Source organism: Hypomesus nipponensis, chromosome 26 (assembly GCF_054491055.1).
Source record: "Hypomesus nipponensis isolate SF chromosome 26, ASM5449105v1, whole genome shotgun sequence".
In the NCBI taxonomy this organism is placed as follows: domain Eukaryota; kingdom Metazoa; phylum Chordata; class Actinopteri; order Osmeriformes; family Osmeridae; genus Hypomesus; species Hypomesus nipponensis.
Genome location: NC_140386.1, coordinates 6,729,166 through 6,752,715, shown reverse-complemented (window position 1 = coordinate 6,752,715; position 23,550 = coordinate 6,729,166). Strand labels below are relative to the sequence as shown.

Here is a 23,550-nt window from a genome sequence, read left to right as displayed (position 1 = left end):
AGGGGTTAGTATGTGTGTTTTGGATGACATTACCAAAGGGGTTAGTATTTGTGTTTTGGATGAAATTATCAAAGGGGAAATTACCAAAGGGGTTAGTATGTGTGTTTTGGATGAAATTGTCAAAGGGGAAATTACCAAAGGGGTTAGTATGTGTGTTTTGGATGAAATTATCAAAGGGGTTGGTATGTGTGTTTTGGATGAAATGATCAAAGGGGTTAGTATGTGTGTTTTGGATGAAATTACCAAAGGGGTTAGTATGTGTGTTTTGGATGAAATTACCAAAGGGGTTAGTATGTGTGTTTTGGATTAAATTACCAAAGGGGTTAGTATGTGTGTTTTGGATGGAATTACCAAAGGGGTTAGTATATGTGTTTTGGATGAAATTACCAAAGGGGCCCCACTTCCCCCTACTTGGAACAATAACATTTATCCTGAAAAACTCCACTAGTTAAAGACATACAATCATGTTTTACATGACAGAAAGAAGGCAGGGGAGCACCTTGGGGGATATGAACCTACAACCTCTTGCTCTGCAATCATACACTCTAACCACTGAGCTATCCCTCCCACCCCAAATGATGGATTTGGATAGTCTCACTTCCTCACAATCATTCACTCATTTGTGAAACACACCTGCCAACCATTTGTATTGATTGTCAATTAGATCACATGACTGATACCACCTAAATCTCATGCAACAATCCCCAGAATAGAAATAGTTAGCAGTTATAGCTCTAACAATGAGTGTATATGGAGCCACATCATAAGCTATAAGAGAAGTTGGAATATGCCATAAAACTCATTTGGAATATGCCTTAACAAACAAGCTAGCGCCCTCATGTGGTGTGCCATGAAAGTGTGTAGTCTTTACAAAGCCGGGTAGGGGGGTTGTGGATGGCATCCTAGATTTACATAATAAAAAAGAGAGAGAATAATACAGAGGATTCAGATCTCAGTTTCTGTTAAAGATTTTATTGTATTTCTGAAGTTCAGTCAATACATGTTTGCATCAACTCTTTTGTAACAAGTGTTTTTTTATTTTCTTATGTAGATGTAATTTTTTGTTATCTGTTTTCTTGTCATTTTATACTAAAGTAAATAAAGAAAAACAACAATGATAGTTTGACCTGGTAATATCCCTCTGTGCTGGAGCTTGCTACATAAGGAATTCTAGAAATGTTATTTCCACACTGTTACTGTACGTATCCCTCGGCAACCTTGGCCTTGCTACCCAGTTAATTAGCAATCATTGACTAGCCATAATCTGCTAGCTACTATAGCCAATACCATCAAAGAGAAGCCTGCCATTTCAGGTGTCATTCCTAGCCACATCAGCTGTCATTCCCTAGCCAAGACAGCTAGCATTCCTCGCCAAGCTTCATTATGTTTCCTCCTTGGAGCTAGTATCTAGGTCAGGCTCGTTTCTGGGCCTGGGTTGTGGTCCTGGGCTAATGGGCCTGGGTCCAGGCCTGGAGGTGTTGTGAGCGAGTCATAATCCAGTTTAGGTAGTCCATATCTGTGCTAAGTCTGGATCTCTGATTCGGGTCCATTAGTCTATTGACTGTTGGTCTACATAACAGGTTATTTTTTTTCCTACATAGAAATGGATTATGACTAGTTAACAATACATAGCTTTAGATCCAGCCCCAGCATTTGCTCATGTTAAATTCATATTGATGGGAGTACAGTTCTAGTATTATCAGTCGCACAGACTGGGAAGGGAAAGTGCTGAAGAGCACTGAGGCTCCATAGGAGATCATACATTCACAATGAGGACTGTTCCTGGCACATGTATGTCATCTAAACACGTATGTATTTCTACATGTTTGCTACATCAGCCCAGACAGAACATAATAGCAAAAACATGGAACACTAAAGACCAACAAGTAACACTGAAGATTCTACTGTCTAGAATGGAACACTGGACAAAACAGTCAACATTGAAGATTCTACTGTCTCAAGTGAAGAATACAAAATAAGGAACATTTGGATATTTTGTCTTCTTTTTTTACACTGAAAAGGCTTCTCGTTCAATAATATACATATTATAGGATTTATACATTTTAAACAACAATGTGTCTAAGTACTTTTTTTAAAAACGTTTTCTTCGTATGTTTTTATGTAGTCAAAAATACAAATTTTCACATCAAAGGCTTGTAGAACATGAAAGCAGTACACCTTTATACAATATTTTAGATATGTAACCAAGACAACAGGTATCTCAGATACTAGAGATAAAAGAAATGTGAGTATCTAAAGATATATCTGGAAAGTGGAAAATAAATAAAGATAGGGATAATACAGTAATGTTAGATATATTTCCAGAGATATGACAAATACATTAGAAACAAGTGAGCTATATCTTGAGATGTCAAGGATATCTCTAGAGATATGGCTGATATTAGAGATATCTGCAGAGTTAGATGAGTTACCCATCTACAGTAGTAGAATGTGTGTGTTCGTATGTGTGTGTGTGGGTGGGTGTGTTTTTGTGCATTTTAGTGTGTGTGTGTACTTGTGTGTGTGTGTGTACATAGGCCCCACCTAATCCTGGGCTGTAGCTCTTATAAACATGGCAGCATTAGTGTTTGTGACAGAAGCCCTGTCGTGGGTCAGGGAGGTGAATCCAGGCCGTCTTGGGACCGCCTGTGCTCCCCCCGTAAGGACCCCTTCAAGATCCTGATCTAGGTGTCCACACAGATGCCTGAAGAGGCCCTGGCTATTGTAGCACAAAAGCTGGTGGGGGTAGGGGGGGGCTGGCGCTACGAACTGTCAGTGGTCTGGGGCACAGCTCCCTCAGACAGACCTGGAGAAGATGAGGAGAGGTGGGGAGGGGAGAGGTGGGGAGGGGAGAAGATGAGGAGAGGAGAGGTGGGGTGGGAAGAGGTGGGGAGGGGAGAGGTGGGGAGGGGAGAGGTGGGGAGGGGAGAAGATGAGGAGAGGAGAGGTGGGGTGGGGTGGGAAGAGGTGGGGAGGGGAGAGGTGGGGAGGGGAGAGGTGGGGAGGGGAGAAGATGAGGAGAGGTGGGGAGGGGAGAGGTGGGGAGGGGGGAGGGGGGGGGGAGAAGATGAGGAGAGGAGAGGTGGTGAGGGGAGAGGTGGGGAGGGGAGAGGTGGGGAGGGGAGAGGTGGGGAGGGGAGAAGATGAGGAGAAGAGAGGTGGGGAGGGGAGAGGTGGGAGAGGTGGGGAGGGGAGAGGTGGGGAGGGGAGAGGTGGGGAGGGGAGAAGATGAGGAGAGGAGAGGTGGGGAGGGGAGAGGTGGGGAGAGGTGGGGAGGGGAGAGGTGGGGAGGGGAGAGGTGGGGAGGGGAGAAGATGAGGAGAGGAGAGGTGGGGAGGGGAGAGGTGGGGAGGGGAGAAGATGAGGAGAGGAGAGGTGGGGAGGGGAGAGGTGGGGAGGGGAGAGGTGGGGAGGGGAGAGGTGGGGAGGGGAGAGAGGAGTGGAGGAGTTAGTACCAGCGAGGTCATAGCTCTAGGTCATCTATTTCGAGGGCGTTGGAAACACAGGACGTTCTCTCACCACCGGCGGAAGGGCCCGTCTCCGTGGCATTGGGGGCGGCGCCTGTCGTCATGGCAGCAGGGGCGTGGTTGAGGGCACGGTCCTCGTCGCTGTCGTCCTCATTGGACTGAGGGGCGTGGCCGGGGGGTGGGCGGGGCTCCGGGTCCTGTTCCGCGCGGTTCCGGAGGGCCAGGATACGGTGATGCAGTGCGGCGTACAGCTGGCCTGTGTCCTTAGAACTGGCCTGGGGACACGAACACCACAGTTAGCCTGGGGCAGTTCACATAGGTTAAGTAGCGTAGCCTAGCTAGCATGGGTTAGTTAGCCTGGGTCGGCTAGACTAGGCTAGTTAGCCGGGGGCCAGGAGGATGAGTGCAGTCTTACCGCTATGAGGAAGACCTTCAGGCCCTGGTCCTCCGAGTCCATGGCTGTGATACGGAGGCTCTTCTCTCCGGCCTTCTCTGTCTGCATCTGGGCCCACAGCTTGGTGTTCAGGATGAGGCGCAAGCTGCCCTGGGTCCGCATCACTGTCACACACAAGCGCATGAAAAAACAAGCAAAAACAATAAACCTACAAAAATAACATCAAAATCTCTATTAGCGAGCCACGGGCCCCTCTCAGACTCACCCAGCCTGGACTGCAGAGAGCCGTCGTCCGTGGAAGCCATGTCGTTGAGCCTGAGCAGGCCTCGGCCTCGTTCCACCCACGACTGGGACAGCTTGTCAAACACAAACAGCTTACACTGGATCTGCAAGTGCACACACACACACACACACAGATTAACTCACATCATAAGTACCGGTCTCAAAGCACTGACTGCCTCAGGTCACCCTAGCAACCCGTCAGCCCCCCCTCGCCCCCCTCCCTCCCGCCTCCACACCTGCAGGACGTTGCTCTCTGCCTCCTCTCCCGTGATCACCTCCACCTTCTCCAGCAGGCAGTGGCGTGCCGTGGCCCTGGTGTAGGCCGCCGCGGAAGCTTCCAGCGACTCCGCCGCTGCACTGGGCTCTGAGGGGGACGACGTCACCGCAACGTCACCGCAACGTCATCGCAACGTCGCCGCAACATTGCCACAACACCAGCACCAAGACCACCACCCACCTTTCTCTGTGCCGCGCTCTGGAGGGCGGGGCTGGCTGGGGGCGGGGCCAAGCGGCTCTGTGCTGCCCTCTGCTGGAGGGCTCTGGAGAGACGGCACACCAACAAGACACACAAAACAGAAACACCCATGTCACTCTGACACACCACTACTATCACTTCTTTCTGACAGTCAATTAGCCAGCCACTTATTCAGCCAGCCAGCCAGCCAGTTATTCAGCCAGCCAGATAGCCAGACCAGAGATGAAATGAACAGAACCAGAGATGTGAAGCAGGAAGCAGGTTTCCTCACCAGGACCCGCTCCGACATGTTCTGCCCGAATACGAACTTGGCCGAAGAGTCTGAGTCGGGGGCGGCAGTCTGGGAGCTGGGGAGCACAGGAGGCATTGGTACTCACTCTACCTGAGTCTACTGGGTCTCCAATCATCTCTACTGGGCTCTACCCAAGTCTACTGTTTTCTGCTGGGATCCGCCGGTTCGCACTGGTGTAGGATGTGTTTCTCAGTGTTTTTGTAGTTCTACTGGGTTTTTACGGGTATGTACCGGTCTGTACTGGTGTCTACTGGTTAATACTGGTCTGTACGGGTTTCAACTGGTTAATACTGGTCTGTACTGGTGTTCGTCTGACCTGGGAGTGCTGATGTACTGCAGGAAGTAGTTTGTCTCTCCTGGAGGAGGGTCTGCTGACACACCACTGTCTTTACTGTCTGATGACTCGCTGCAGTCGTCCACCTACACACACAGACACACACACACACACAACTGGGAGTCACGCGGACACACGCACATACACATACGCTGCCATCAAACCCGCGAGATGAGATCTCATCCCTGCAGGCGGGGGGGGGGGGGGGGGGGGGGGGGGGGGGGCTGTAGTGCCTGACAGACCTTGGCTCTGTCCTTAACGTTCTGCCCAAACACAAACTCCGCAGGGGGCTCCTTCCTCTCCACCCTCTCTCCTCTCCCTCTCTGGCTCTCACTCCTGCTCTTACACTCCTGTCAGGGGGAGCAAGGGGAGAGGAGAGACGGAAGAGGAGAAGTGAAAAAAGGAGCAGCGAGAAGATCAAAAGCGTGGATGTCCGCCAAATCCAGGAGCGAAGACGTCGGCCGCGTTAGTCACCCGCGACGCGTGCGTGTCGTCCGTGCTGCAGTCGTGGTCGTCCGTGCTGCAGGCGTGGTCGTCTGTGTCGCCGTGGGTGACGCCGGGGGTTTCCGAGGGGCCGTTCACACCGTTGGTCCCGCTGTTCGCACCTGCAAGAACAGCGCCACACACACGCGCGCGTGAACCCCCCGTGTGTGTATCTGCACACAACCGTGTGTGTGTGTGCGTGTGCGTGTGTGTGTGTGTGTGTTTGTGTACCTGTGTGTGGTAGCGTGGTGCTGGCGGGGGCCTGCAGGACTGCTGGTCGGAGGACACTACGATGGTGCTCCTCCTTGGGCTTCTGGCTGGGAACACCTCACACCAAAACACACACACATACATACTCAGAACAAACACACTGTCAAACACAGCCGATCTGCCGGCACACGGGCAGCACGGCAGAGAGGAGGAGGAAGAAGGACAGAGGAGAGAGGGAGGAGACGAGGGGAGAGAGGGCAGACCTACCTGCACTGGGCGCCTGGCCGTGGATCAGAGTAGGAGGCTTCAGGCGAAATCCCCCTGTCTTCTCCTCTGAGAGAACGAGAGGAAGAGAGAGAGAAACATTGTTCCGATTTGAATACATAACACGTGTCTGACGGCAGAGCTGGAACCTTGTCAGCACAACAAGCCCCTGTGGCTCTCTGGCTCTCTGTCTCACACACACACCTGAGAGTGACAATGAGTTCTGGTTAGGAGACATGGTCCTCTCCCTCTTGACCGGCGGACAGTAACTCCTGTCATCTCTTGTAGAGTCTGGACACACACACACACACACACACACATTAGAACATACAGGGTATTCCTCCTCTTCATCCCCTCCATCCTCATCCCCTTTCATCCTCACCTCCTCCGTCCTCTTCACTGCACCCCTCTGCTGGCCTCTGTCAATAAGAGAGAGAGAGAGAGAGACAGGGGGGGGGAGAATGAGAGAGAGAGAGAGAGAGAGAGAGAGAGAGAGAGAGAGAGAGAGAGAGAGAGAGAGAGAGAGAGAGAGAGAGAGAGAGAGAGAGAGGGAGAGAGGGAGAGAAGTCAAAGGTCAGAAGTCAAGTGTTATCAAGTTGACTTTTAAGGATGTTGGCTGTTTTACAGGAGTGTGTGTTTGTGTTTCACCTTCTGGGCTTTGTCTTTCTGGAAGACGAACACAGGTGGGGTTAAGGCTGGCTTCTCTGTAACACATGGTGACAGGTCAGTATGGGAGGGAGACACTGCTGGGAAGATGAGGCAGACAGACAATATAGCCTACATACAAACAGAGACAGGAAGGCAGACAGACAGACAGACAGACAGACAGACAACCAAGCGGGCAGAAAGGCAGAAAGAAAGACAGACAAGTTCAGCTGTAATTTGTCCTTGATGACTATTAATAGTACGAGCCACGAGGAAGCCATGGAGCCAGAATGTGTGACTTACTTTCTATAATTTCACACTGCGTGTGCATGAACTGCACATGCACACACATACACACACAGCCAGGCAACATGATACACTATCCTATAGGACTACCCACATCTACCGACTGTACTAACCAGCAACCTGTTCTACATTGTAGCTTTCCTAGAGACGATCTTCCAATCGTCTAAATGTTGTTGTATTGTATACAATGACAATTAAATCTTCTACCTTTACCTTACCTTTTCAAACAGAGTTGGTAAACACACAACACAACCTGGTCTGGATAGGCTGGTTTAGACACCCAGCATCCCATATACCTCTCCAGCTATCCCTCTCCATCTCTCCTTAACTCACCCTGGTCGTCCTCCATTCTCACTGCCACCACTTCTGCGCCTTCTCTCCAGTCTGGACAACCTAGACCTCCTCTCTCTTCCTCTCCAAACCCTCTTTTCTCTGCTTCTTCTCTCCTTCTCTAGCTCTGGCATTTACACCATACCTTACTCTGTAGCGAGAAGAGGAGGAGAAGGGTAGAGGAGAGGAGGAGAGGTGTAGAGGAAAGAACTGCTATACTCGCTCAACAAAACAGTAGTGACAAGACCGTCTGTACCTACATTAATCTCCTCACTTTCATTTGGACGCTGAGGTGTCTAAGCCTCTTATGGCTGGTTGGTGGGACCTCTGATCCCACATCTCTCTCTCGCGCTCTCTCTCTCTCTCTCTCTCTCCCACCCACCCCGGGCCCACAGGAAAGATTAGAACAGGGCACGGCAGTTGAATGGGCCTGGAGAAATGGAACAGGTTAAGCCTGTGTGGTATGGTAAACATGCAATAGTTACATGAACAATGCATGTAGCCCGGTGAAGTAGGCTTCACCGCTGCTATGACCAAAACTCCGTAGGCTCTTGCCTCAACGCTAGACAGCTATTGGCTTGGGCACCTAAATCTATCTGTCCACGTTCTAGCGCTCATTAGACAATGAAGGGACAGAGCGGTGGTAGCGACAACGTGAAAATTATGTCTAACGTCTAACTGACGCCCTTCAGGACAAGCTGATGCCGGACACCCTCACCTGCCATAAATTGACATCATTTAGCTACAATATTTGTTGGCTTACGTTAGATATGCGACCCGGATTGCCTAGTTGTACTTCTTGGGCAATACAGTTAGCCTAACGTAAACAAAGGAGTTGGTAGACGAAATGTCAAAATAGCTTAGTTAGTCATATATTTTGCTAGCCATCTAGGTACATCATTTGACATTGTAGACAGCTGCCCCGCCCCTCTCCGTTTTTCCCAGTCCTGTCTGCCTACTCCCCCTCCAACCCCCCGGTACAACCAACGGCCGGGATCTACAATCTAATTAGCCATTTCCTCAAACCGCTTTTTAGCCCCGAGCAACAGACTTCTCCGGTGCGCCAACTGCGAGCACTGCCACGGTCCACACTGCATACACGAGTTGCTGACAACCATTCACATAGTTTGTTTATCATCGTCCCATAGCGGCTTCTTACCTTCATTTGCCAGGTCCGCCATTTTGCTTTCGAACTAACCCAGAATACCGTGCGCTGGACATGCGCGAAACCGGTGGGAAAGACCGGGTTCATCACAACCAGAGCCACAGAACTGTTTTTCTATGGCTCTGATCACAACCATACTAGATGGACACATTATTTTCAAAAAACAAAAAGTCAAGATAAAAAATCCAATTTATCGAAAGCAGGAAGACACTTTATTTGCACAATACACATATTAAGGCTTCTGTCAATTCAAGGATAACAGAACATGTAAACAGGAAAATTATATGATGTCCAAACATTTAGTCATTTTAGCAGACGCTCTTATCAAGAGCAAACAATTGATTAAGTGGTATTCAAACTTCCCTACACCCTGATCAAAGTGCTCTATTAAGAGGTTCTGTAAGCAGCAGAAAAAGACCTGTGTTTACCAGAATGTCACCCAACGGTTCTGGACTATAGGACCCGACTATAGATGGTGCTGGAATGTGGTCCTGGTCCTGTATGCGCTGGTACTGTAATCTGTTCCTGGTTTTTTATTAGCTGGTAGTGGGGACTAGACCTGGTCTGGTCCCGTACCAGTTGGCACTGGGTTCTGGTTGTGGCCACTACCAGTTGATACTAGAATGTGGTCCTGGTCCAGTACTTGCTGGTTCTGGCATTGAGTCCTGGTCTTCTAATGGCTAGTGCTGATGACTAGTTCTCAGTACCTTCAAATGGCTGGTACTGTGTGTTGTGTCTGTACAGACAGTAGTGTTGGATGATGAATATCACATCAAATAAAATGGAGAAGACTCCCAGGCCAAACTTAGTGGGGTCACCAAAAATCATCTTCCACTCATCTGGAAGTTCAGCAAAGCAGAGGAAGAACAGGAGGAGGAGCAGGAGGTGGAAGAGGAGGAGCAGGAGGAGGAAGAAGAGGCACAGGGTTAGACTCCATGGGACAAAGCTTCGTATAGGGTTAAACTGCCTCAGGTGCTACATAGTCCATATTCCAGAGTGTGTGTTCTTTCATGTGTTGTGGTGAGTGTGTGTAAGTACACGCATGTGCTGTAATGGGCATATGTATTGTGGTGTCTGTGTGTGTGTGTGTGTGTGTGTGTGTAAATACTGTGGTGTGTGTGGGGGGGGTCCTCACTGTTGTTGTAAGACTCCAGGAACATCTGCAGCAGGCTGAAGCTCCCTCCTGTGAAGTCCAGCAGGACGTTACCTATACTCCAGCCCTCGGTGCTCTGCCTCTGGTAGTTCATGTAGGCCTGGCAACACACAGGCACATTTCAACATTTACCCTGACCTGTGGAATGTACTTGACCAGGGTGACCCCAACATGCTGTGGCTTGAAGACAACGTTTTCTGTCTCCGTCTGACCCCTGAGGTGACCCTACCTGTGGGATGTACTTGACCAGAGTGACCCCCAGCTTGATGTAGGAGAAGCAGTATAGGTACTCCAGCCAGCTGATCTTATTGGCTAACGCCACGAAGAGGGTGACCAGGGCAAACGTCCAACCAATCACCAGCAAGGCTATCGCCACTTTGGACACTTTCTGCCCGCCTCTCTAGGAGAAGGTAGAGTAAAGTAGAGTGAGTAGAAGAACAGAGTGGACTAGATTCAAGCAGAGTGGACGAGAGCATGGCGGTATAGAGTACTTCAGTGAAGTACAGTAGAGCCTTCAGTGGACCCGGGTGTTCTCACCTCATATATGACACACTGGCCCACGTAGACCAGGGTGAGCAGCACAGCGTGGAGGCTGAAGAACACGTCGTTGGCGTCTACAGGATTCACCCCGTTAGGGTGCGCCTTCACAAACTCTTCCTGAGGACAAGGTTCAAAAGGTCACAGACTTGGTGACCTTGGTGTGGTGGTGTGTGATTGGCTAGTGAACACGGGGTAGCATTGTGTGATTGGGTCACAGCGTGATGGAGGACGTACCTTCATGTAAGGAACCCAGAAGAGGCCCACATTGAAGACACCGTACGCTATAAACCCTGTCAGGTTCAGCGCCACGTAGTCGAAGTTTAAGCCCACCACACTGCAGTGCACACACACACACACACACTTTAGAAACACATCAACTCTATTGTAACAGTGCCCTGTTGTAGCATTGGAATGGGTATAGCTCAGTCGCACATCATTTCACTGAAGATGAATGTTTGTTTTGGGTCCCACTATCTACATCAATTTGGCTAAAAGCGTCTGCTCATCGAAAATATTTATTGTTAACAGTGCAACAGTGACAATGTAACATTGTTTTACTGTAACAGTATTTCAGTCCATCATTACAGTGTAATAGCATCTTTTGGTATCAGTTTATCAGTGTACAGTAAGTACACGGGTGCTCACCTCTTCCTCCTCCAGTTCTCCACCACCTGGGGGTAGAAGGAGATAGACCAGGCCAGAAAGTAGATCCAGCCAATCACCTGGTTAATGATGGACAGGACGTTGCTGCGCACAACCAGGAAACGGATCCTTGTCACGGAACTGGAAGGCATCAATGAGAGATTGGTTAGGGATGGCGGTACTCACTAAAGCTTGTTGAAAAATATCATCCTTGTTAAACCATACAAGCCCATCACAGGGCTTGTTACTGCTGGGCCATGCAACATGCAACCCTTCCCTGCGAGAAGGAAGTCTGCTTACCTGGCGATGTCAGTGTTGTTGCTATAGAGATAGGCCGTCACCTGACCCACGTGCTTCGCTACTACCAGAAAGTTGACACTGGAAGATTTGGCAGGGAGCTCCACCTGCAAAGCAAACAAATAAACCTAGTGGAACATATAGCTCATCGGCGGAGCATTTGACTGCAGATCAACAGGTTTCCCCTCTGTGTTGTATCAAAGCGTATGCCAAATCGAACACATCAGCACTTCCCTGAAGCAAACGCTTCGCTAGTCATCCAGTCAGCCATTTAGTGGTGGTCAGCATTTACACTGAAGGGTAAAATGTTACTTGATCCTATGAGTCCACAGTTCAGCTGACGTTACTGGTTACTATGGTCATGAGATGGATAGGCTCTGCAGGGTATTACTGGCGGTAGGAGGGTAGTTTGTTTGTTTGTTTGTTGTTGTTGTTGGGAAGTAGTAGTAGTAGTAGTGGGGAATTAAGTACCTGATCAGGAAGTTGCAGAATGTAGCTGTCATTCGCAGAGCTATCGGTGATGTTAAAGAGGATGATGGCCGACAAGTTCAGAGAATTACTGTAAAGGCAGAGAACACACGTGAGACAAAGCAAGCTCTGTTCAAACTGGTCACGGACCAGCTCCGTTCCCGTAAACACAGTGTGCAGATTTAACATTAGCTACCTGGCGGTAATGGTGACGTTAGTTGACGCCGTCTCCTCTAGGTCAACAGTACCGAGAGCGGAAAGAGTCACGTTCTGGGCTGTGGAAGGAAAATGCCACAATCCACCAGACTGTTTAATACTGGCAACTGACGCTAGACTATACTTGAGCTAGCTAGACTATCCAACTGTTACAAATGTTTTTATTACTCACCGAATGCAACACACAGTGTTAACGCAAGGGAAACGACCGGCAGAAGACATCTCCGTGACATCTTAAGCGGTTAGAACAAAAACAACTAGTTTTGTTCGTAAAAAATAAATCGCTAACCGCTATGATTCTACAACCGATCTACTAATTTCATCCGTAATTAAACATTCCCTTTTCCTGACATATATAGTTCGTAAAATGCAGAACTTGTTCAAAACCGTCACCTGAAATTGTTTTGATTCTCAATACTTCCGTAAACTGACTCTTGGTCATATGACCTGGTCAGCAGAGATACTTGCGGCTGCGCAGAAAGGCACGCAGGAAACTGAATTCGAACAAGCTGTGGCAGTCAAATCAGTTACCTGGGAGAAATGATAGACAAAGCTATAAATTACAATTGTGACACAGCTTCAAGTGATCAAAAGTTTTTCAATTTTATTAAATGCAATTCATTCAATTATTGACTTTTATACAGCCCGTACCTTCAGGGCTTCCAAAAACAATTACAGTGACACATTTATTTTTCAAAATTGTGACAAAGGTGCTCGTAAGAGCACCCGAAGTGTGACAATATATTCAGGGTGAGCAGAATGAGCTTAGCAGCTAGCTAGAGAAAGGTCTTGTCAGGCAAAGTAGCCCCAGAGGAAGACGTTAACCGCTAAAAGGATAATAGCGTTTGCGTTGCAGATGTTCCTCCAGAGAGGGACCTCTTGAATGCTGCTCAGCTTATCCTCCAGAGCCAGCCTCTCCTCCAGGGGGAGCTGTGGAGCCTCCTTCCCAGACATGCCACACATCCACAGGGCTGCCCGCCTCCACCACGACGGCTGCCCCTCCTCACGGCTCTCCGTCCCGCCCGCCGTTGGCTCCTCGGTGGATGGGTCGGGGTCAGGGGTCGTGGGCTCGGAGGAGGACCAGGGGTTGGGGAGGTCAACCCTGGGCTCCCTGCTGTGCCTGCTCCACCATGTCAGACGATGGAGCTGGAGCGAGAGGAGGGAGGGAGGGAGAGAGAGAGAGAGAGAGAGAGAGAGAGAGAGAGAGAGAGAGAGAGAGAGAGAGAGAGAGAGGGAGGGAGGGAGAGACAGAGAGAGAGAGAGAGAGAAAAAGAGAGAAAAAGAGAGAGAAAAAGAGAGAGAGAGAGGGAGAGACAGAGAGAGAGAGAGGGAGAGAGAGAGCGAGAGAGGGGAGGGGTAGACAAGCAAAGCAGAAGATGTGGACAGTTGTTTCTGACAGTGACAGGTGCTCTGTGTGTCCCTCTCCCCAACCCTTACATGCTCCTTTGGGATGGGCGGGGTGCACAGGCTGACGGCGGCGATGACCAGAGCTGTGAAAGCCAATAGGATGAGAGCAAAGTACAGGTAGTGTACGTCTCGGAGGAGGGCGGGGCGAGAGTCCACCTGACCACAGGAGGGCGTGCTGTATGCAAATTCCATCACCATTCTGACCGCACCCACCACCAGGCCTGCCATCAAGCCCCAGAAGGCCCCCTGGAGACAGACACACATGCACACACATACAGATTGTCAACATTACCCTGTGTATGCCCATGCATATGTGTGTAGGTGTGCCCCTGTGTGTGTGGGTGTGTGTGTGACCTGCTCGTTGGCGCGTGGCCAGAAGATGGCTAGCAAGAAGACAGTGGTGATGGGCGGAGCCAGGTAGCTGGTGATGGCCTGGATGTAGTCAAACAGCTGTCCGCTATTGGCTGACTGGATGATGGGGATCCACAGGATACTAAGCACCACCAGGAACAGGATGAACACCCTGCAGCACACACACGGACACACACACACGGGGGACACACCCAAACACAAATACTGTATCGGTACACGGCGGGCTCTGATGATGCGACCCAGCTGATACACAGGAGAGGAGGACTAGAGTCTGTGTGCGCGTGGAGTGTGTAGAGTGTGTGTGGTCACCTGCCCACCACCATGAGCTCGTTCTCGGAGGCGTGGGGGCGGGCCCGCTGCCAGATGTCCATGGTGAACAGAGTACTGCTGCTGTTGAAGATGGAGGTCAGAGATGACATCAGAGCTGCTATCATCACTGCCATCATCAGCCCCCGCAGCCCTGAGGGGGGGGAGGGACAGAGTTGATCCAGAGCCAGTACATGTAGTGGTAGCGTAGTAGATCCATACAAAGAGTAGAAGTGTTTGTGTGGGTGTCTTACCCACGGGCATCAGTTCCACCACCAGTTTGGGGTAGGCGATGTTGGAACAGCCTACACTGGCCCCACAGATCCTAAAACACTCCTCTGGGTCCACACAGCCCACCTCATCTACACACACACACACACACACCACAGATGCACACGCATTAGACGCCCCTGCCCGGCGGTGCGGTAAACAGGTGGAGAGCAGCGTCGACCCACCAGGGAACAGGGATCTGCTGATCATGCCTGGCATCACCACAAAGAACATGGGCAGGACCTTCAGGTAGCCCCCCAGGATTGACCCCCCCTTGGCATGGGACAGACTCTTAGCGGACAGGGAGCGCTGCACTATCACCTGGTGGAGGAGAGGGGGACGGGGGGAGAGGAGAGGGACAGGGTATCAGTCCAGCACCATCAGTATTTGACTCCAGGGCTTCTGGTCCGTGTGTGTACCTGGTCCGTGCACCAGACCCAGATGGCCAGCACGGAGAGCCCCAGCATCAGGCCGGGCCAGGGCAGGTCTCCGGTCCGGGCGTCCCTGAACAGGTGGAAGGCATCTGGCCGCGGCAGGTGGCAGGTGGTGTTGGGCACCGTCACGGCTGGTACCGCCAGCGGGTACTGCTCGAGCAAGCCCTCGTACCAGCCCACCCTGTCAAACGCTACACATACACAACCCTGTCACACACACACACACAACCCTGTCACACACACACACACAACCCTGTCACACGCACACACAACACCATCACACACACACACTGGACTTTGTCACACATACGTACCCACCTATGAACATGAGGACGACTGCTCCCACCACCATGACAACGGTCTGGAAAGCATCCGTGTAGATCACCGCAGTCAGACCCCCTGGAGGTCAAGGGTCAGAGGTTAGAGGTCAGAGGTTAGCAGGGATGGTGTGGAGGGTCAGGGAGGTCAGGGTGAGCGCTTACCAGCAATGGTGTAGACAGCAGTGACGATGAGCAGCACCACGATGGAGACATAGAGGTCCCAGCCCAGAGCCATCTGGATGAAGAGGGCTCCAGAGAATATGTCTGTCTGTCAACACACACACACACACACACACAATAAACACATCTAACACCCATACACAACTCACGGTATTACACTCAGGGAATCTTCCAGAAGCAATAAGACCGGAGCCTGTCTATGTGTCGGTGTGTGTGTTGAGTGTGGGTATGAATGTGTGTGTTTGGGTATGAGTTTTAGGCATGGGTGTCTATGTGAGTGTGTGTGTGTGCGACCGCACAGATATCTTGGTGAAGATGTAGAGTATGAGAGAGAGGACGCTGATGTAGATCCTGATGCGCTGGCCTCCAAACCTCTTCCTGAGGTACTCTGGCATGGTCACCACACCTGAGGAGATGTACACCGGAACAAAGATCCAGCCCAGAGCCACCAGCATCCACACTGCCTGGAGGGGGCGCCACACACACACACACACAGCAGCCAATAGATTAGCAGCCCAGGTCATGTGACTTACAGTAGATACGCGTAGCCCAGGAAGTGTTTGGCGGTCATGTGACTTACATTCCATTCGAAACCGCCCACAGCGATGCCCCCCACCGCCCCCGTGCCCGCCAGGCCGATGAAGAGACCGCTGCCCACGTTACTGGACATCAGTGACGCGCCGATCTGGGACAGGACACACATTTACATTTAGTCATTTAGCAGACGCTCTTATCCAGAGCAACTTACAGTAAGTACAGGGACATTCCCCCACGAGGCAAGTAGGGTGAAGAGCCTTGCCCAAGGACACAACATCATTTGGCACGGCTGGTAATCGAACCGACAACCTTCTGATTACTATCCCGATTCCCTATCCGCTCAGCCATCTGACTCCGACACACACTCTCAACAACAACAACAACAACAACACCCACAGTCAACAACACACGCCCTCCACAGCACATACACAACACACGCTAACAACGATAACAACCTGTCTACTTACGGGCCACCATGTCATCGACCTCCCAGCCAGGAAGTATCCTCCTACTGTCCCCCGATTGGCTCTCACTGAAGACTGGGAAACAGAGCGTCAACAACACCCCTGCTGGTCGACTCTCGACGAACACACTGGTGTCCCCCACACCCTCTCCCCACACTCACCCATATCCCCACGGCCATGACGAGCAGGAAGTAGACCACCACCACAGCAATGTCTGCGGGCAGCAGGGTGGTGATCCTGCTGGGGGCTGGAGGGCTGGAGGTCCCGGAGGGGCCGGTCGTAGAAGCGCTCATGTTCACACAGAAACGCCACAGGGAATGAACTTTGAGGCATTTCAGGATGCTTGTTAATCATTCCTGGTTTTATCAGAGCAGGCGTTATAGGTCACATATCAACAGGAAGTTCCTCCTGTGAGGGCTGCTGGGAAGCCGGGCAGCACAGCCTTCCTGACCCCTGAACTCTGACCCTGCCTACGAGGGAGGAGGAAGGAGACAGGTGGAATGGAGATAAAGGGAGGGCCTTTATCTCCATTCCACCTGTCTCCTTCCTCCTCCCTCTCTTTCTCTCCATTCCACCTTTCACTCCCCCTCCTTCTTTATTCCACCCCTCTCCCTCCTTCCCCTTCATGGAGAATCCCAGGTCTTACATGAAAGACCCAATACAACCTGTAATTAGGAGCTACACTTCGGAGAACCAATCAGTAACATTTACACAAGCACCACCACCACAATCATCATCATCCATTTAATAATAAAAGCTTTCCAGAGCACAATACATGTGAACAAACAGAGGGGGCAGGCGTTGTTGCGTATCAGTCCCGTTTTCGACATCAGTCTCCTTTCTTCTTCCAGAACTGGCTGTAGTCGTCCGCTTTGAAGTCGTCGTCAAACCACGCCTCCTTCCGCTTGGCCGCGCCCCTCTTGGGGTCCCTCTTCTTCATGCGGGCCTTCCTCTCCTCCTCTGACAGCGTCGACAGGTCCACTGGCATCTGAGAACACATCACGCACCCTGGCTCACATATGACATCACGCTGGCACATATTTAGAATCTGCCTGTATACCCGTCTGTCTGTCTGTCTGTCTGTCTGTCTGTCTGTCTGTCTGTCTGTCTGTCTGTCTGTCTGTCTGTCTGTCTGTCTGTCTGTCTGTCTGTCTGTCTGTCTGTCTGTCTGTCTACACGCTGACCAGTTCATACACACTGTTGTCTTAACGTCACTCCCAGTACTGCTCACCATGAGAATCCGTCTGGGCTCGCGGTATCTAATGTTAATCGTTGATCCGTCCGGCTGCACGAGGAGAACCGGGTACAGCCTTTCGTATTTCTGTCTACTGATGCGAACGACCGATGTCCGGTTGGAGTCGCTTAGGACAGGGCTGGTGTGAAGCGACACGGCCGGTGACATATGTCGGAGCTGCAACAGACACCTGCGGACATCAAGGTGGAAATATCATTAAATATCTAAGTTCCTCTCATTTAAGTATGAGTCAGGAGCGCACAGTCACTTCACTGAAGTACAGGTTTTTAAACCTTCTGTCTGTAGCATATACGAAACACAGTCAAACATGCACGAAACTTCAGATAAAACAAGCTACTGTATGCAGATTTACCTGGAAATAACAGCCTTTGACGCCCACATGTTCAATGAGGCCATGTAGGCCTTTAGCGATTATCAAAAGTAGAAGAACACAGTATTAAAAGTCGGTGTTATTAAATGAATATGATGCCCCATCAAAAAGGACCGTGAATAGGAACTGGAAGGTCGAGCACTCGTGTTCGGGTTTAATGCGTCGTACTGAAACGACTTGCATTTCAATGGTTCCCACTTCTGAACCGAAAAGTGCAATACTGTGATCAGCCACTTGAGGGGATCCCTTTCACTGCGACCCGAGTTTAGCTGCGGAAATACATTTGAATTAAAAAGCTTTGAATGAATAACATATTGGCTTTCGAAACACATTTATTAAACGCTCTTATGAGACATTCAAATAAATATATGTTTTGCATCTGAAGTAGGCCTCGACTAATGGATATTAAACTAATGGGTGTTATACTATTGGATGTTCAGGGTACCGGCAAGCTCTTGGGCGCAAGGTGGCGATGGTCCACTGAGAGTTATACGGGGTAACGTAAGGTGAACAGGGTGTTTTAATCTGCCGGTGTCTCCCATCCATAGAATGCGGTTACCCTGGAGCGCGCGAGATGAGAGGCATGTGTTTTGATAAAGCGTTCTCTCTTGCTTCTCTCTTGCTCTCTCTCTCTTGCTCTCTCTCTCTTGCTCTCTCTCTCTTTCTCTCTCTCTTTCTCTCTCTCTCTCTCTCTTTCTCTCTCTCTCTGTCTCTTTCTCACACACACACACACACACACACACCTACACACTCACACACACACACACACACACACACACACACACACACACACACACACACACACACACACACGACAGCGAGCAGAAAGCCAGTGAAGTCAGGCGCGATGATAATGCAGAGTCAGCCTGGGAAGTTCTCTGCGTCCGAGCGCCACTGACTCTCCGTGCTCTCCCTCTCCGCTCGTGACGACAGGCGCGCGGTGTCCCGACACCGGGAAGATCTGGCACACTTACATTTCTTTAAACCCGGATAGATTTTTCACTTTTCGATCCTGCTCCAATCTATTAGGATTTCTTTGAGTCGTTTAATAATCAAGGTAAGACTTAACAGCAGCGCCAAACTTGTAGGTGCTAGTGTTAAATCCACCATCATAAATTCCAGAGTGTGTATCAGGTAGCAGCAATTTGCAGAGGGTGATGTGCGCGCACATGCACTCAGAGGAATGTTGACCTACACTGTAGTTTAGTCTCCATGGAGACATCATGCATCAGAGATCTATAATGAGTGCAAATGTTGACATCAGGAAACAACCTTGAGCTGGGTTGTGTGAAAGAATTCTGTACCATTTAGCAGTTAGTGTATATGTGTGTGGTAGGATACCCAGCAATGCCTGCCTGCCTGCTCTGCCTGCCTGCCTGCCCGCTTGTCTGTCTGCAGGTTAAGGGAGAGTGAGATGGTGTGGCCAGTGGACAGCATCCTAATGTGGCCAGCTGATCTAATTAGATAAATTGATGACCTTGCAGCAGAGACAGATCAAGAGCAGCGGGAGCCATGATGATGGACAGTCATATTGAAAACCCTAATGCTGCTTCTCTGTAGCTAGCCAAGACACACACATGCACACTTGTGCACGCACGCACTCTCTCTCTCTCTCTCTCTCTCTCTCTCTCTCTGTCTCTCTGTGTCTCTCTCTCTCTCTCTCTTTCTCTCTCTCTCTCTGTCTCTCTCTCTGTGTCTCTCTCTGTCTCTCTTTCTCTGTCTCTGTCTATGTCTCTCTCTCTCTCTCTCTCTCTCTCTCTCTCTCTCTCTCTCTCTCTGTCTCTCTCTCTCTGTCTCTCTCTGTCTCTCTTTCTCTGTCTCTCTTTCTCTGTCTCTCTCTCTCTGTCTCTCTGCATATACGTAAGTAGGACATTATATACTATGCGGTTATCTGTTTATGAGTCTCACTGTCTCAAAATGTATTTATAGGATTTCTAGTGGGAAACTGGATAGAATTCAGACAAGATAAAGTTTGGGATCAGGGTCAGGGTCAGGGTTGGGGTCAGGGTCAGGGCTGTGCAGAAGTCTCAGTTTTGGGTCTGTTCATGTAGTTATGTGACCCCAGGAGGAATCCCTGAGAGATTCTCCCCCCTCCATAAAATAACAACAACAATGATAACAAAATAAGAAATGAGCAATCAGTTCCTGTCAGTGGAAATGGAAGTTGGTTTCGGAGTCCTGAAAAGGGAATCTATCCTCCGGAACATTCTGCAAAGAAACCCGTAATGATGCATGTGCGCTCTCTCTTGATTGGTGGAATCTTCGCAACAGAGGAAGTGATGCGCATGGTCAGTGCCAGAGAACAGGAAGTCCTCTCCTGGAACCAGGCCATGATACTGCCACCTGCATGTCAGGCATGGTGTGTGTGTCTGTGTGAGAGAGGGAGAGTGTCTGTAAGAGAGATAGTGAGTGTTTGTGTGATTACAGCCTGTAAACATGGGAACACAAACGCACACACAAACACACACACTTCCTGCTGCCTTGGCGGTCTCCTGCTGGAATCTCCCAGAGCTGTGAACCTCCAGCCATGAGAAGCATGCTCCTCTCCCTGGCACTGACAAACATGGGGAACAGCTGCACCACACACACACACACACACTTACTTTACACTCTCTCTCAGACACACATGCTCACACACACTGACACTCTTTCTTACTCACTTACACTCTCTCTTACACCCTCCCTTCCTCTCTCCCTCCCTCCTTCTCTCTCTCTCTCCCTCCCTCCCTCCCTCCTTCTCTCTCTCTCTCTCTCTCTCTCTCTCTCTCTCTCTCTCTCTCTCTCCCTCCCTCCCTCCCTCCCTCCCTCCCTCCCTCCCTCCCTCCCTCCCTCCCTCCCTCCCTCCCTCCCTCCCTCCCTCCCTCCCTCCCTCTCTCTCTCTTACACACTCCCTCCCTCCCCCCCCCCCTCTCTCTCTCTCTCTCTCTCTCTCTCTCTCTCTCTCTTTCTTTCACACACACACACACACACACACACACACACGCACGCGCATACAGTGTGTGTAGTGTATAAAGCATTCCATGCTGCTGGTCCCAGGAGGAGGGATGGAGTGTGGGTGCCAGAGCTGCATTCCTGCTCTGCTCTCTCTCATCCCACTACTCTCTCTACTAACACACACACACACACACACACACCACTCTCACTGATGCTGTCATGCTAACACACACACTTTACCACACACACACACTCACAAACATACTGTGCCACACACATACTGTACCACACACATACTGGACCACATACACACACTCACATTCATACCGTACAAAACACACACACACGTGAACATATTGTACCACACACACGGACTGTCCCACACACATGTGATGTCATTAATCAAGTGTTCTGGTGGCTCCTTTGTACCATTCATCGCAGTGTGTGTGTGTGTGTGCGTGTGTTTAAGAGAGAGTGTGTGCGTGGGACTTCAGGACTGAGTTGATGAGATAATGATTGACAGGTGGGCGGGGCTTGCCTGAGGTCACCATCCTTGGGGGACACAATGACATGTAATGTGATTGGGTGAGCTGAGGAGAGCTGCACGTGCACAGTTGGCAGCTCTTAGGGGAATTAAATCCAGTCCAAAACATTCATCCTCACAGCCAATCAGAGGTGGGCACGGGGCCTTTTGTCGCATCTGTCTGAGCCCAGGTTGAATATATAAAGTTTGAGACAACGTCGTCATGACAATGCAGAATTTTGGATTTGGACCAGCGGGAACTCGACACCTACAGCAACAGAACCAAGGTCCAGCATGGACCTTCAGCTGAGAAAGTGGGCTCTGATTCTCCTTGTCTCCTGGATCTCCCTCAGGATCAGACACAGGAGGAGGATGAAGCATCTGGCCATCTCTAAGTGGCTGAGCCAGCTGGGGCTGCCCCAGTACTGCACCCTGCTAGACGAGGAGTACGATGGAGTGGAGGTAAGAATCCACACACACACACACACACACATCACACACACACACACACCGTCCAGACACCTTTGGTGTTCCAGCAGCCAGAGAGCGCCTGATATCCCGCTGCTCAGTGATTGGTGGAGAGGCAGGATGCGGTATCTCAGTGGGACACTTTGATTGGACAGAGGGAGCGCATGCGTCCTCCTAACGGCCAGTAAACCTGAGAGTTGTTTGATGACTGCAGAAAGTGGCACTGCAGGGACAGATTGTGTGAGTGTACGTGTGTGTGTTTGTGTGCATGTGTGTGTGTGTGTTTGTATACTTATATGTTTGTGAGTGTGTCTAAAGACCTAAAGACTGACTTATTACGGCACTCTGCCCAGTTAATGACTATACCCAGCATGCATCAGAGATGTTAGATGGAGCTAATGGGCAGTACACCAGTCGAATAAAACTTTGGAGCGGAGAAAAAGAGATAAAGTGAGAGAGAGAGCGAGGTGGCGAGAGAGAAGAGGGGGAGCGAGGCAGAGGAAAGAGAGAGAGAGAGAAAGAGAGAGGGAGGAAGAGAGAGAAGCTTTCTAAATCAGGACACAGACAGCACCCTCACCAGCACACACATTAGAGGACCAGCACAACACAACACACTTTTAGTCAAACTCAGGCCCTTTGACTTGCCATTGACACCACCACCTTTACGAACACCGCGTCAACCAGCTACGCACCGAAAAGCTAGCTCTTTAATGCCGTTGACAGGGGTGGAGTGTTTATACAGAGGCGTGAGTTTAACCTATTCAAGTTGGTTACACACAGTGTGCCGTAGCAACCTGTTAGCTTAGCGGAGTGTAGTGTAGCATGGCTAACTCTACCCAGTCGGCCATGTAAGCCTACTAGCGTAGCATAGCGTGGCTAATTCAGCCATTTCTGCTATACTAACATACAACGGTTCACTGCTTGGTTAGCAAGCCAGCGGCGCTGCAGGCTAACATGCTAACAAAACAGGCGGTGCAGATGCAGAGTGCCCGGGTGTCTGGTATGAAAGGGTTTTGTTCTCTTGTCAGATCAGATAAGTGTAATTACAGTATCTGTATTGGACCCAGCCCTGTGAGGTGTGTTGGAACACACCATATTCCCAGGGTGGCTTTGGTTTTAGTGGCGTTAGCAGAGAATATCTACCCACCCATTAATCTCCCTGACAACCAGACAGTCAGTCAGTCAATCAGTCAGCCAACTAGTCAATCAGCCAGTCAGACAGCCAGCCAGCCAGTCGATCAGTTATCCAACCAGTCAGTCAATCACCAACCCAGCGAGTCAGCCAGCCAACCAGACAGCCAGCCAGCCAGCCAGCCAGCCAGTCAGTCAATCAGCCTATCATTAGCCTTCCCTGTGGTTCTGGCTCAGAAACAACAGCTTCTGGGACTACTGACTAAACAAAGTGTTATTTGTGAAACACCAGGAATGTATTGTTCAGCCAACAACAGGCTCTTAGTGTGAGAGGAGAGGCGATGCAAGAGTGTGGTACAGTGGTGACCGCCAGTGTGTGTGTGTGTTTACATGTGTGTGTGTGTGTGTTCAATAATAACAGGCAACCAAGAGAATTAGGGGGTGGAGACGGCACACTTTTTGAGTGGGGGGAATGGTGCCTGACTGGCTGGACACCACCCAAGTACCTATACACACACACACACAAATGCCAGCACATGAAGTTAGGTGTATGCCAGCATGCACATACACCTAACTTCAGCCATCTGTGTCTGTATTTTAGTTGGTTTGTGCCTGT

General features: G+C 50.2%; 4 protein-coding genes across 9 annotated transcripts; all 4 read right to left on the bottom strand.

Annotated features, from left to right (window-relative positions):
* Positions 1–958: 958 nt before the first annotated feature.
* Positions 959–8,706, bottom strand: LOC146221209 (ran-binding protein 3-like). 5 transcript variants are annotated; one of them, XM_084693125.1, is made up of 17 exons: positions 8,642–8,706; positions 7,486–7,633; positions 6,850–6,905; positions 6,584–6,620; positions 6,406–6,492; positions 6,205–6,270; positions 5,959–6,054; positions 5,719–5,849; positions 5,487–5,594; positions 5,227–5,330; positions 4,890–4,965; positions 4,601–4,682; positions 4,380–4,507; positions 4,127–4,247; positions 3,883–4,025; positions 3,520–3,742; positions 959–2,806 (listed from the first exon to the last, which is right to left on the bottom strand). In XM_084693125.1, exons 2-17 carry the CDS (start codon positions 7,499–7,501, stop codon positions 2,763–2,765), a joined length of 1,518 nt encoding a protein of 505 aa, XP_084549251.1. In that variant the 5' UTR covers positions 7,502–7,633; positions 8,642–8,706; the 3' UTR covers positions 959–2,762. The 5 variants fall into 5 exon arrangements, with proteins under 5 accessions (XP_084549251.1, XP_084549252.1, XP_084549253.1 ...); XM_084693126.1 differs by lacking the exon at positions 8,642–8,706 and adding an exon at positions 7,743–7,865; XM_084693127.1 differs by lacking the exon at positions 8,642–8,706 and adding an exon at positions 7,757–7,858.
* A 112-nt stretch (positions 8,707–8,818) lies between these two features.
* ctns (cystinosin, lysosomal cystine transporter) lies at positions 8,819–12,378 on the bottom strand. The gene is made up of 10 exons (XM_084693036.1): positions 12,136–12,378; positions 11,944–12,022; positions 11,751–11,838; positions 11,283–11,386; positions 10,986–11,123; positions 10,575–10,674; positions 10,338–10,457; positions 10,030–10,200; positions 9,783–9,900; positions 8,819–9,486 (listed from the first exon to the last, which is right to left on the bottom strand). The coding sequence occupies exons 1-10, from the start codon at positions 12,194–12,196 to the stop codon at positions 9,341–9,343; spliced, it is 1,125 nt and encodes a 374-aa protein (XP_084549162.1). The 5' UTR covers positions 12,197–12,378; the 3' UTR covers positions 8,819–9,340.
* Positions 12,379–12,547: 169 nt separating this feature from the next.
* On the bottom strand, positions 12,548–16,708 carry slc5a9 (solute carrier family 5 member 9). Of its 2 annotated transcripts, XM_084693032.1 has the most exons (13): positions 16,415–16,708; positions 16,257–16,328; positions 15,833–15,937; positions 15,552–15,716; positions 15,235–15,340; positions 15,071–15,151; positions 14,738–14,943; positions 14,504–14,639; positions 14,303–14,410; positions 14,052–14,202; positions 13,725–13,893; positions 13,401–13,616; positions 12,548–13,109 (listed from the first exon to the last, which is right to left on the bottom strand). In XM_084693032.1, the coding sequence occupies exons 1-13, from the start codon at positions 16,544–16,546 to the stop codon at positions 12,756–12,758; spliced, it is 2,001 nt and encodes a 666-aa protein (XP_084549158.1). In that variant the 5' UTR covers positions 16,547–16,708; the 3' UTR covers positions 12,548–12,755. The 2 variants fall into 2 exon arrangements, with proteins under 2 accessions (XP_084549158.1, XP_084549159.1); XM_084693033.1 differs by lacking the exons at positions 16,257–16,328; positions 16,415–16,708 and having other exon boundaries at positions 12,550–13,109; positions 15,552–15,712; positions 15,833–15,911.
* Positions 16,709–16,983: 275 nt separating this feature from the next.
* On the bottom strand, positions 16,984–18,030 carry mrpl55 (mitochondrial ribosomal protein L55). Its single transcript, XM_084693037.1, has 3 exons — positions 17,861–18,030; positions 17,485–17,677; positions 16,984–17,241 (listed from the first exon to the last, which is right to left on the bottom strand). Exons 1-3 carry the CDS (start codon positions 17,902–17,904, stop codon positions 17,083–17,085), a joined length of 396 nt encoding a protein of 131 aa, XP_084549163.1. The 5' UTR covers positions 17,905–18,030; the 3' UTR covers positions 16,984–17,082.
* Between the last annotated feature and the right edge of the window lie 5,520 nt (positions 18,031–23,550).

Bases quoted from the DNA above. Each gene is read 5' to 3' on its own strand.
- LOC146221209 (XM_084693123.1), bottom strand. The intron at 5,331-5,486 runs GTCTGTCAGGCA...CTGTGTGTGTAG, and splicing joins ACGTTAAGGACAGAGCCAAG to GTGGACGACTGCAGCGAGTC. The intron at 4,248-4,379 runs GTGTGGAGGCGG...GTGCACTTGCAG, and splicing joins CAGAGAGCAACGTCCTGCAG to ATCCAGTGTAAGCTGTTTGT.
- ctns (XM_084693036.1), bottom strand. From the start codon at position 12,196: ATGTCACGGAGATGTCTTCTGCCGGTCGTTTCCCTTGCGTTAACACTG. The intron at 12,023-12,135 runs GTGAGTAATAAA...TTCCTTCCACAG, and splicing joins AACACTGTGTGTTGCATTCG to CCCAGAACGTGACTCTTTCC. The intron at 11,839-11,943 runs GTAGCTAATGTT...CTGCCTTTACAG, and splicing joins AACGTCACCATTACCGCCAG to TAATTCTCTGAACTTGTCGG.
- slc5a9 (XM_084693032.1), bottom strand. From the start codon at position 16,546: ATGAGCGCTTCTACGACCGGCCCCTCCGGGACCTCCAGCCCTCCAGCC. The intron at 14,203-14,302 runs GTAAGACACCCA...CCCCCCCCTCAG, and splicing joins GGTGGAACTGATGCCCGTGG to GGCTGCGGGGGCTGATGATG. The intron at 13,894-14,051 runs GTGACCACACAC...TGTGTGCTGCAG, and splicing joins GAGCTCATGGTGGTGGGCAG to GGTGTTCATCCTGTTCCTGG.
- mrpl55 (XM_084693037.1), bottom strand. From the start codon at position 17,904: ATGGCCTCATTGAACATGTGGGCGTCAAAGGCTGTTATTTCCAG. The intron at 17,678-17,860 runs GTAAATCTGCAT...TGATGTCCGCAG, and splicing joins TCAAAGGCTGTTATTTCCAG to GTGTCTGTTGCAGCTCCGAC. The intron at 17,242-17,484 runs GTGAGCAGTACT...ATGTGTTCTCAG, and splicing joins AGCCCAGACGGATTCTCATG to ATGCCAGTGGACCTGTCGAC.